Source organism: Ursus arctos, unplaced genomic scaffold (genome assembly GCF_023065955.2).
Source record: "Ursus arctos isolate Adak ecotype North America unplaced genomic scaffold, UrsArc2.0 scaffold_12, whole genome shotgun sequence".
NCBI lineage: Eukaryota > Metazoa > Chordata > Mammalia > Carnivora > Ursidae > Ursus > Ursus arctos.
In genome coordinates, this window is record NW_026622786.1 from 11,755,572 (window position 1) to 11,768,635 (window position 13,064).

General features: G+C 41.2%; 1 protein-coding gene across 2 annotated transcripts in view; it reads left to right on the forward strand.

Annotated features, from left to right (window-relative positions):
* The first annotated feature begins 206 nt into the window (after positions 1-206).
* TRIM33 (tripartite motif containing 33) overlaps positions 207-13,064 on the forward strand; it is a 115,929-nt gene continuing 103,071 nt past the window's right edge. For both annotated transcript variants that reach the window (XM_026483693.4, XM_026483694.4), the window contains exon 1: positions 207-765. In XM_026483693.4, the coding sequence (XP_026339478.1) occupies positions 240-765 (526 nt within the window). In that variant the 5' untranslated portion in view covers positions 207-239. The remainder of the gene's footprint in view (positions 766-13,064) is intronic.

Here is a 13,064-nt window from a genome sequence, read left to right on the forward strand (position 1 = left end):
CGCCTCCCTCAGGAGGACGTCCGTGCGTACGTGCGCGCGCCGCGTCCGCCCTCCTTCAGCCGCGCGACGCGAGGGCGGGGGCGCCGCGTGCGCGCGCGTTCCCGTTCGTTCGCTTGCCTGCTCGCTCTCGGCTGCCGCTCTCGCTGCGGCTGCGGCTGGGGCTGGGGGCGGCGGCGGCGGCGGCGGCGGCGCGGGCGGCGGGCGGCGCGGGGCGGTCCGGCGGGTTCAAAGAGGAAAACATGGCGGAAAACAAAGGCGGCGGCGAGGCTGAGAGCGGCGGCGGGGGCAGCGGTAGCGCGCCGGTAACTGCCGGGGCCGCCGGGCCCGCGGCGCAGGAGGCGGAGCCGCCTCTCGCCGCGGTGCTGGTAGAGGAGGAGGAGGAGGAAGGCGGCAGGGCGGGCGCGGAGAGCGGCGCGGCCGGGCCCGACGACGGGGGGGTGTCCGCGGCCTCCTCCGGCTCGGCCCCGGCTGCCTCAGCCCCTCCGGCCTCAGTGGGCCCTGGAGTTCCCGGGGGGGCGGTATCGACGCCGGCCCCAGCTCCAGCCTCGGCTCCCGCTCCGGGTCCGTCGGCGGGGCCGCCTCCTGGACCGCCAGCCTCGCTCCTGGACACCTGCGCCGTGTGTCAGCAGAGCTTGCAGAGCCGGCGTGAGGCGGAGCCCAAGCTGCTGCCCTGCCTTCACTCCTTCTGCCTGCGCTGCCTGCCCGAGCCGGAGCGCCAGCTCAGCGTGCCCATCCCGGGGGGCAGCAACGGCGACATCCAGCAAGGTGAGCGGGAGGCCCTGCCCGAAGTCTGGGCCGAAGGAGATTTGCGGGGCCGAGGAGGATCTGGGGACGGAGGTGCTCGGGCCCGGGGCTGCTCAGACCGGCGCGATTCTGAGGGGTCTGAGAGGTGAAAGACACGGCCTCGGGACAGTTTCCAGAGAAGGTGGACCGCCGCAGATAAGGGGAGGGTGAAGGGAGGGGTGCCGGCGGCGAGAGGCTGGGGGAGGGGACACCGGCTGCAAGGGAGCTTTGGGGTGTGCGGATACGGGCCGGGAAGGCGTGGACTCCGGCCGGGCCCAGGTTCGGGAGCTGGTGGACTCGGACAGAGAGAGGAGAGAGGGTCTGCGAAATCGCTTTGGAGGAGTGTTGTGGGAGGAAAGGCCTGTAGCCGGAGAGGTGTTGAGGAGGGAGTAGGTAAGCGGTAAGGGCTGTGAGGACGAATTGGCTTGGAGGGAAGGACTTGACCTGTTCGAGGCTAGGGAAAAGAAGGAGTAGGGACTAAAATGAGGAGGATAAAGGGTGTTGAGCAGTTTAGGGCTGAGAGGAGCTGTCTGGTGGAAAGTAATTTTAGGATGACATTGGGAAGGAGGAACTCTGGAAGCGAAAATAGCTTTGAAGGGCCTGCATGTTTAGGTTGAAATATCCTAAGGTTCAGGGGTGAGGGAGAAATGAACTTTGAAGGGAATTGGGATTCAAGGACAGCTGGGTTTCATTGTACATTAATGAGCCCCCAGTGTTCCAGACTGTGCTAGGATTGAATAAAATACTGAGTGAAGAGCTCATTCATAGTCATATAGGTGAAACAGCGTTCGGCAGTGGCGGTGGGTACTTGGTACAGTGGTTGTGACAAATCAAGAGAAGGTCAGGGGAACTTCTTTGAAAAGGAAACCCTTGAGAAGGTTTCTTGAAGGGTGAGTTGCTCACTGGATTGGGGAGTTTTCAGGGCACAGGGTACTTTACACATCCCTGGAGCTAAAGGTTAACTAGTCATTATCAAACACATTAGTGTTTCTGCAGCGAAACGTACAGATATTCCACAGTTGTGGTAACTTACCACAATTCAGGGTGGGCTTTGTTGTAAATTTATGAAAAACTTTAAAATTTCAAAGCTCTTGAAATTTGGAACTGCGGTTAACGGATTGCTGACCTGTACTAAAGGGTTTGGGATTCATCCTGTGAAGTGTATTTGTACAGTGTAGACTAAAAGGAGTCCCCGAAGGGCTTTTTTATCAAGGTGATAAAAGGATCACATTTGTGATCCAAAAAGATCACTTGGGGGCATATTGAAGGGTGAGGGGAGGCAGGGCTGGAGGAAGGGAGTCTTGACAGTAATATAGAAAAATGAGCATTTGGAATTAATAAATGACTGATAACAGGTATTAAAGAAGGAAGCATTTTGGTATGGGGGAAAGGTATGGAGTTTGTGAGACACATCTGAGTTTGGATGTCTACTTCGTTATGTCCCACTTGTGATTTGAACAGATTAATTTTTCTTAGCCTTAGTTTTTTCAATTGTGAAACAAGGACAAAATTACCTACCTCATGGGGTTATTGATAGAATGAAGTGTGTAAAGTGACTAATACATGGTATTTATTAATGAAATGGCAGCTATTTAATTATTACTGGTAACTAATTCTAAGTAGCCATGGGAATGCAGATGGGGGGGTGTCAAGATTGGTATGGGGGAGACAGATGTGTCTAGGCTGAGTTCCAGGTTTCTTGTTTGGTGGGTGGCAGTGCTATTAATGCAAATAAAAGAATTCAGGAACAGAAGCAGGTGTGTGTGTGTGTGTGTGTGTATAATTTCAGTTATGGATGTTTTGGGTTTGAAGTATTATTGAGACATACAGGTAAAAGTGCTATTTTAAGAATAAGGATTTGATTGATGTTGAAGATACTAAGGGATAATGGGTGTATAGAGGGTGGATAATGGGTGTATAACTAACTGCTCATGGCCTCATGAGTATAGTAAGTCGTGTGGGATTCAGTGTTCTTGTGGGAACCTGGGTTAGGTGAGAGATTTAGAACACAGGATGAAAATTGTGTTTGACTGATGTGGCTGAGGGACTTGAGGTTATGAAATTGGCTCTCTGATATTTATTCAGAGAGAGAGAGAGTAATAGTCTGTGAAGTCCCTCTTCATTCTCCATCCTTTGTTTTTGCTCTAGGAGCAATAAGTAGATGGGACCAAATATTGTCATTTTAAGGTAATGTTGGTTTCCAACCAGTAACTAAAACAAGTCTGGAAGTCACCATATTTTTAGACAGGGAATCTAGAAAAGGATTTGTTAGTATTAACTCCTGTATCTTTTGCTTTGCTCTTTAAAAAAGCAAGCATGCTGTTCTAGAAGGAACACTGGGTTTGGGGCCAAGGGACATAGTTCTGCCATCAATTGTTTTCTGTAAAGGAGGCCTGTAATGTTTCTGAGCCTCAATTTATTTCTAAAATGTGGCTAATAGTCTTTAACTTACATCTCACCAAGTCAAATGAAATAATAAATGTGAAAATACTTTTATAAACTCTGAAGTGCTTTGCAAATATAAGGTATTATGGAACCCTGGTTCCTTCTCTGGTCTAGGGAGCCGTAACTGGTAACTTAAGTCAACATGTTAAGTGGTTTTGAAACAATGACAAGTGCATTACCCTTCCTGCTAACTGGCCTTTTTTCTGTTCTCTAACACACCAGTTATTCACACTCTTTAGGTGTTCCTTCTAGATCAGTGTTTCTTCAAGTGTGGTTTCTGGACCAGCAGCATCCACATCATCTGCGATCTTGTTAGGAATGCAAATTCTTGGGCCCCACTTCAGACCTTCTGACCAGCCATCTGTTTTAACAAGTCCTCCAGGTGATTTTGATGCACACTAAGTTTAAGTACCACTTTTCTTTAGTGAAGGATTCCTCACTTCAGATGTTGCCTCCTCAGAAAGACCTTCTCTGACTTCCCTTTAAAAAAATTTTTTTAAGGCTTTAATTTTAGTGTGGTTTTAGGCTTATAGCAAAATTAAGAGGAAGATATAGGGATTTCCCATTTATCCCCAACCCCTACACATGCACAGCCTCCCCCATTATGAATATTTCCCACCAGAGTAATACGTTTGTCACAGTTGATGGACCTACATTGACCTATCATAATCAGCCAAAGTCCATAGTTTACATTAGTGCTCACTCTTAGTGTTTGTACATTTTGTGGGTTTGGACAAATGTATAATGACATGTATCTATCATTATAATATCATACAGAGTATTTTCATCACCCTAAGAATCGTGTGCCTGACTGTTCTTTTTAAAGTAGTCCTCCAGGTCACTTTCTTACTTATTATCCTTTTTTCTTCATAGCACAGCTAAAATCTAAAATGTTTTGTTTTTGTTTACTTGTTTATCTGTTTCCTACTAGAATATTGTAGAGTGAATGTTCAATAAGTATCTTTTGAATGAATAAGAATCACCTGGAGAACTTTTTATAATGCCATTTTGGGAGTTTCAGAAACTCAGTTGATTTGGGGATGATACTAGGAATCTCATTTTTTTAAAGATTTTATTTATTCATTTGTTTTACAGAGTGCTCATGAGAGCAGGGGGAGGGGCAAAAGCAGAGGGGGAGAGAGAATCTCAAGCGGATTCCATGTGGAGTCTGATGCCCAGTGCAGGACTCAATCTCACGACCCTGAGATCATGACCTGAGCTGAAATCAAGAGTCAAATGCTTAACAGACTGAGCCACCCAGGCACCCCTAGGAATCTCATTTTTAACAAGTACCTCATGTGGCTCTGATTCTGGTACCTACTGTACTTTGAGAAACATGGATTTAGATATTTTGACGAGAAAGGGTGATATATTTACTGTTGAAGTATTTGGAAAATCAGAATAGATTAAATTAATATTTGTTGAATCTCAACAGTAAGCTTTTAAAAGTGCTTTGTGATTATTTAAAAAAATTCTATTTTAGGTTGAGTTCAAAAAGTTGTCAGTAGTGGGTGTGTATTAATCTGTAATGTAGCAATAAAAATACAGATTTGTATTTATGCATCTGAACAAACTCTCAAATGAGCTCTTGATCAAGACAGCATGGTGATATGCATGAAGAACTGGATTGAGAGTAACTTGCATTGTGTTCTGCTGCTAATTGGCTGTGTAACCTTGGGTAAAGCACTCAGCAGCCTCTTCAGGTCTTCTGCGGTATGAACACTGTAAGTTCCTATCCTGTAAAATTCTATGACCGTATTGCCTTTCATGCCAACTTTTTATATCTACATAATTTTAATATTCTTATTTGTGGGACATGATGGAAGAATCAACATGGAAAAATTATTCAGTTTCTGAATCTTCAGCTTATTATGAAAAGTCTGAAATGGCAACCTTAAATGGGGTAAGTGGGAGGGGATATTTCTGGGTGTAGTGTGAAGAGCACCTTCTCACAGTAGTTCTGTGTTTTATCACTGAGCACGGTGAGCCACTCTGGGGAGTCTTCTGTTTGAGCCCTTGGAAATTCTTGCCCCAGGCTAAATATATATACTATATGGCAGTTTGCTGGTTTGGTGGCTTATCTATTTGGGATTTTTTTAGGCCCTACTTTCTCTAATGACCTATTTACATAAACAAGCTTGAGTTTTTGAATGATAATACAGTCATCAGCAAGCAGTCATTAAAGATATGTCAAGGAAAACTCAAATACTTTCTCGTGGTTGGTTAAGTGCACACAATTCAAGACTCAGAGTACCTGAATTCATTTTTGAGCTCCACCATTTACTACTTTAATGTCTATGAATACGTTACTTAACATCTGTAAGTTGAGGGTAATAATTACACCTACTTAATAGTGTTATTGTGAGGATTCAATGAGTTAAAACATTGTGAAGTGCTTCATATAGTGCTTGGCACATGGTAAGACCCCCCAAAACTATTATTTCTGTTGTTTTCCAGTTGTTCCCCATTGTCTTTATGACTGCCTCCATTCAGTAAGCAGAAAGAGGAGGAAGGAAGGTAGCTTTTCTGACATCTAGTGATGTATAACACACCTGACAAAGTCATTTGCATTCCAATCTCTCCAGCTACTTAAAATTTACAAGTGAAAACTTGTAGACTAATGGTGTAAGACCTAAGTCTTTACAAGGTCTACTATCTGTACATCAAAAATTTTAGAAGAATCTTAACTGCTTTTTATTTCCTTATCTATATTCTTAGCAGACACTAAATGAGAATACCTTAAAGTAGTGATTCTCAAAGTTGGTTCTTAGAACCTTGGAGGGATACTCTGATACGTCTTCAGACACTGGCAAAGTTAAAACTGTTTTCATAATAATACTTATTCATGATTTGCCTTATTCACTGTTTTGCTGTTTATGTTAGTGATGCAAAAGCAGTGATGTGTAAAACTGCTGGCACCTTAGCAGCGATTAAGATAGTGCCTCCAAACCATAGTAAAAGTCATTGTATCTTTACCACCATACACTTGGAGTAAAAACAAACACAGCAACAAAAAACCTGCTTGTTTAATTTTGTTTTTGATGAAGCATTAGGACATTATTTTATTAAATCTTGATTTTTAATAATTCTGTGTAATGAAATGGGAAATGTGCATAAAATGCTTCTGCTGCAGGCTGAAGTATAAGAAGGAGAGTACTTGTACAGTTGTTTGAATTCCAGGCTGAACTAGCTTCTTTATTTTCGTGGAAAATAACTTTTACTTGGAACAATGATTGACAGACTGTGGTTTTCAGACATGTGTGTTTGGCAGCCATTTTCTCAAAAATGAATGAATTGAGCCTGTCAGTTCAAGGAAACAACTGACATGTTGCCAATGGTAAAAATTGAGCTTTTAAATGAAAATTAGAATTTTGGAAAAAACTTGTATGTGCAACCTTGAGTTTGATAGCTTCTTAATATTTGAAGACTTTTCTGATGAGATTGGTAGTGTATCATAAAGTATCAAAATTTTTAAAAGATTTTATTTATTTATTTGACAGAGCCAGTGAGCACACACGCAGGAGGAACAGAAGAGGGAGAAGCAGGCTCCCTGCTGAGCAGGGAGCCCGATGTGGGGCTGGATCCCAGGACTCTGGGATCATGACCTGAGCCAAAGGCAGATGCTTAATCCACTGAGCTACCCAGGCACCCTCAAATTTTTTTTGATAGTGTGCAATGAAATGTCAGCATTTGGAAGATCTACATAGTGAACCAGTATTTTCCAAATGACCAATTGACCAATGCAATGCATTATGTTATAAAATCATGCATAGGAAAAAGATTCAAAGTGTAAAATTTAGACCAGTAGATTTTAATATAAGGGAGTAGTAAAAATTAATATGGTTTGAAATTCCACATTGCTACTGACATTTAAGAAATAAATACACTTTAGGGGCGCCTGGGTGGCTCAGTCAGTTGAGCATCCAACTCTTGGTTTTGGCTCAGGTCATGATCTCAGTTGTGAAATCGAGCCCCATGTCTGGCTGTGTGTGGAGCCTGCTTAAGAGTCTCTCTTTCCCTCTGCCCCTCCCCACCCTTCTGCTTATGCAAACAGACACTCTCTCTCAAAACAAAAACAAAAACAAAAACGAAAAACGACTTTATTTATATACACACACACATATTACACACACATATACATACCTACACATATACATATATTTATAACAACACACACACACACACACACACACACGTATATACACATTTTAAAAATTGTCAGTACTCTCCATGCCCAACATGACCTCAGACTCAAGACACTGAGATTAAGAATCGCATTCTCTGGGCGCCTCTGTGGCTCGGTTGGTTAAGCGTCTGCCTTTGGCTCAGTTCATGATCTCAGGGTCCTGGGATCAAGCCCTCCATCAGGCTCCATGCGCCGTGGGGGCCTGCTTCTCTCTATCTCTCTGCCTGCTGCTCCCCCTGCGTGCTCTCTCTCTCCCTGTCAAATAAATAAATAAAATCTTAAAAAAAAAAAAAGAATCGCATGCTTTGCCAGCTGAGCCAGCCAGGTGCCCCGACTCTTTATATTTTTGTATTATAATCAAAGAATATCCACACTGTTGTTTGAAAGGCTATTAAAATAGTCTTCCGTTTTTTAAAATACATAGCTGTTCTCTCATATTCTTCAACAAAACAATCTGTCACAACAGATTAAATGCAAAAGCATGTATAATCAGTGATCTGAATGTATTAATTAAACCGGACATTAAAGAGATTTAAAAAATGTAAAAACAATGCCACCCTTAACTAAAAGCTTTTCGTTTTGGAAAATATAGTTATTTCTCATAAAAATGTTGTTTAAACATGCAATGATTTTATTTTTAAATGAACTAATAGACCATTTAATTTTAATAAAGTGAATTATTATCAACTATTACAATATTAATATTTTAAAATTCTCAATTTTTATTTCTAATATTGTACATATTGATGGATAAAACCCATCTGAACAAAAGCTCTATGAGGTTCTCAGTAATTTAATAGCATAAGGTAGATCCTGAGACCAAAAAAAGACAATAAGAAAATGATAATGTAGTTTTTGGGAAGAATGTCAGATCATAGAGTAGTGGAAGGTGGCAAATTCATATGTTTATACTGAAAAAAATATGAAGTTGACATATTTAAATAGCTCACTGTAAGTCTGCTGATTTTATTTTTTCATATTCATGACTGGTTGACTGAGATCTATCACTTTACTTTCCTAAGGCCAGGTTCAGAGTTCGGGCCCATAGTGTTGGATACATTAACCCATGTCTCTTTTGTGGCCACAAACTGAACCTCTATCCCTAGCCAGCTTCTAGAATAAACATTGGTCCCAAAGGGAAGTGGGGGAAAAAAAACCCATAGATTGAATGAACATTAAATGTATATATAATTTTTAGAAGAATATTTAAAGCCTGTGCCTTAGTCATAGGTAAATAGCAGGAATTATGTGGGACTAATGAATAACTTTTTGAATGCTTATTATATGCAATTTATGTTGCTGCTTTTATGAATTATTTTTGTGCCTTCTGTTTTTCTTTAGCTTGCTCACATTTAAAAAAATTTTGATTTACAAGGATTTTGATAAGTTCTGCATATTGATCCTTTGTTGGTTATGTAAGTTGAAGATTTTTTCTAAACCTACTAGGGCTTGGTGTGGTAGCCAGCCTCCAAGATGGCCCCAGTGTTCCTCTCTCCTGGCTCTACCTACAGTGACTCAGAACTGGTCTGGGTGACCAAGAGAATACAGGAGAATTAAAAGTGACTTCTGAAGCTAGGTTATGAAAGGCACACAGCTTTTTCCTTACTCTTTGGACCCCTTGTTCTAGATGAAAACAATTGCCACTGTAGCAGTCCTGTAAAGAGGCCCAAGTGGAGAGGAACTAAGGCCTTCTGCCAACATCCAGCACCAACTTGCCAGTCATGTGAGTGAGCTACTTTGGAGGTGGATTCTCTAGCATGGTCAGGTTTTCAGATGACTGCAGTTTTGGCTCACATATTACTGCAGCCTTTTTAGAGGCACTCAGCCAGAACTACTTGCCAAGTCACTCCCAAATTCCTGACTCAAAGAACTGCGAGATTGTTTTAAGCCACTAAGTTAGAGGGTAATTTGTTATGCAGCAATAGATAACTAATACACTTGACTTTTTTTCCTCTATTTTTTCCCTTTTACTATAGCTTTATAATAAGCAATAAACTTTATTATTCATTTAGGTAATTTCACTCTCTTCCACATACACCTTGTTTATCTTCAAGATGATCTTTATTGATGTTGACGTTTTGCTCTCACACATTTAAAAAAATTATTTATTTTTAGAGAGAGAGACACAGAGCAAGCAGGGAGGGGCAGAGGAGGAGGGAGAGGGAGTAAGAATCTGAAGCAGACTCTGCTGAGCGCAGAGCCCGATGTGGGGCTGGATCTTGTGACTGCAAGATCATGACCTGAGCCGAATCCAAGAGTGGGATGACTGAGCCATCCGGGTGCCCTGCTCTTACACATTTTAGAATCATGTGAAAGTTCATTTAAAAAATTTGTTAGCATTTTTGGGACGCCTGGGTGGCTCGGTCGGTTAAGCATCTGCCTTTGGCTCAGGTCATGATCCCTGGGTTCTGGAATCGAGTTCCTCATCAGGCTCCCTGCAGGGAGCCTGCTTCTCCCTCTGCCTGCCATTCCCCCTGCTTGAGCGCGCGCGCTCTCTCTCTCTCTCACTCTCTCTCTCTGACAAATAAATAAAAACTTAAACTTGTCAGGATTTTGGTTGAAATTCCTTTGGATATACAGATCTTTCTTGATCTGTGATGGGAGTACATCTTGTTAAACCTGTTGTAAATTGAATACATCCTAAGTTGAAAATGTATCAGTACACCTAACTTACTGTACGTTACAGCTTAGCCTAGTCTACCTTAAACGTGCTCAGAACACTTACGTTAGTCTTTAGTTGGGCAAAATCATCTAACACAAAACCTAGTTTATAGTAAAGTGTTGAACAGATCATGTAATTTATTGAATGCTGTGCTGAAAGTGAAAAATCAGAATGGTTATATGGGTAGAGAATGATTTTTTTTTTAAAGAATTTATTTATTAGAGAGAGAGCCCAAGCAGGAGGAGTGGCAGGCAGAGGGAGAGGGAGAAGCAGGCTCCAGGCTGAGCCGGGAGCCTGACTCGGGGGCTCAATCCCAGGACCCAGGGATCATGACCTGAGCCAAAGACAGATGCTTAACCAAATGAGCCACCCAGGTGCCCTGGGTGTAGAATGATTTTAAGTGTATTGGTAGGTTAACTCTCATAATCATGTGGCTAATGGGGAGTTGTGGCTTCCTGCTGCTCCCAGCGTCGTGAGAATAGGTACTGCTTATCAGCCGCCTGGGAAAAGATCAAAATTCAGAATTCAAAGTATGGTGTTTCCTGAATGTGTATCACTTTCACACCATTGAAAGTTGAAAAATAGTAAGTCGAACCATTGTAAGTCAGGGACCATCTGTAGGTTAGTTAGGGAGAAAATGCTATCTTTATAATATGGTGTCTGCCCATTCATAAACATTGTATGCCTTTTCATTAGCTATAATCTTCTGTATTTTGGAATATTATATAGGTTTTTTTTTTTTTCCTGGAGGGGTTTCTCTCATCCTCTCTGAGTTTTTCCTGTATACTTTATATAATTTTACTGTAAGTGGTTTCCCTTAAATTACATTTAATTGTGTTTGCTTTGTTGTTTTTTTATTTTACTTTTTATTTTTAAAATACCAAAAATATTCTGATTTCATATTTATATTTGATAATTCCATTATGTGAAGTTCTTGTGGTCTTATTTTACTACTACTTGCTTCTTCCTACTCTTGATCATAGTAGGTGTTGTCTACCAGTATTTTATAGTTTGGGATTGTGAGCGTGTTCGCCCGTGCTTTATGTATGAAACTTGCCAGACCTGGTTTGTGGGAACCAGCCTCCAAAGAGTATTTTGCCTTTGCTACTGTGAGGTGCCACCAATGCAAAATCACTTCAGTTAATTTTTAGTTTGGCATTTCTTAGAACTGCCAGATGTTGATTTAGGGTGTACTTTATAGACTTACCTGTATTTGGAAATTCTCAGGAGAAATTTTTCCTTACTTTGAACCCAGGCAGTGACAGACATTTTTATTTCTAGGTTATGGTCAGATTTATTTTATTTTACTTTACTTTATTTCACTTTATTTTATTTCATTTAATTTTTTAAAGATTTTATTTATTTATTTGAGAGAGCGAGAGCGAGGGTGGGCACAAGCAGGGGGAGCAGCAGGCAGAGGGAGAGGGAGAAGCAGGCTCCCCACTGAGCAGGGAGCCCAGTGTGGGACTCAATCCCAGGACTCTGGGATCATGACCTGAGCCGAAGGCAGATGCTTAACCACTGAGCCTCCCAGGCACCCCAGTGTTCTCTTTATTTTATTCTTCTACTTAAATGGTAGCTTTATTGGATATGGAATTTTAGGTTAAAAACTTTTTTTTCCTCAGAACTTTTAAGATACCTCTTTTCCAGTGTCTTAAAGAAATTAGTGTTACTGATACTGGTCTGATTTTGCTTCTTTGTATGACCCCAGTTGGGTTTTGTTTGTTTTATTTACCTCTTCCTGGAACTTTTTAAAGATTTAAACAAAAATTTTTTATTTTTAAGTAATCTCTATACCCAACATGGGTCCTGAACTCATGACCCCTAGATCAAGAGTTACATGCTCCATCAACGGCGCCCCTCTAGAACCTTTTAATATCTCTATCCTTGTTCTTAAATATAGTGGTTTGCCTCTGTTGATTTTTTCCCCCCTCTTTCATTGTTTTTTAAAAGTTTACTGTGCCTTTTCTATTAGTTTTGTAATGTTTATAGTAACAAAATTTTAAACTTAAAATTTTTTTTATAAGGATCCCTCCTTTTCCTCTCCCTCTACTCTTTCTTGAACTGTTACTGTTTGGATGTTAGCCCCTGAGGAGTCACACTCTCTCCTATCTTTTTCCTTTTTCCTTTTTTTTTTTTTTTTTTTTTTTTTTTTTTTTTTTAAGATTTTGTTTACTTATTTGTCAGAAAGAGAGAGAGGCAGGCAGAAGGAGAAGCAGGCTCTCTGCTGAGCAAGGAGCCCGATACGGGACTCAGTCCCAGGACCCTGGGACCATGAACTGAGCCGAAGGCAGACGCCCAACCGACTGAGCCACCCAGACGCCTCTCCTATCTTTTTCCTTAGGTTTTCTTTTCTCTTTGTTTTTTTCTTCAACTAATGTTCTGAAAGACTTCCTTGCTTTTATTTTCTAACTTTTCCTTGATATCTTGATCTTTTTGTCTTGGATGCTTCTTCAAACAGTAAATAATCCTTGGTTCTCTTCCTGCTTGAGTGAAGCACTACAGTTCTGATTGAGGGTCCTGTGCTTGTTAATTGTTGGACTTCACTTTAGACCAAGGGTTGGCAAACTATGGCTGATGGGCCAAATCTAGCCTGCTGCCTGGTTTTATATGACTGATGAGCTAAGAATGATTTTTACATTTTTAAATGGTTGAAAAAAAATCAAAAGAATGTTTTGTGATATGTGAAAGTTCTATGAAGTTTAAATTTGTGTTTATAAATAAAATTTTTGGAACATAGCTATGTCCATTTGTTTATGTATTTTCTGACTGCTTTCATGCTACAGTGGCAAATTACTAGTTGTGACAAAGACTTTGTGGACTCATTGCTTTGTGCTTCTGTTTGGTGCACTACAAATTGTAGTGATGCAGTTACAACTTGTTAGGCACATGTGTGGCTGTCTCATGACATTTACAAAAAAATATTTTCATTACCAGAGCATATATATCATTTCAAATGAGAAAAATGGATTTCAAATGTCACACTTT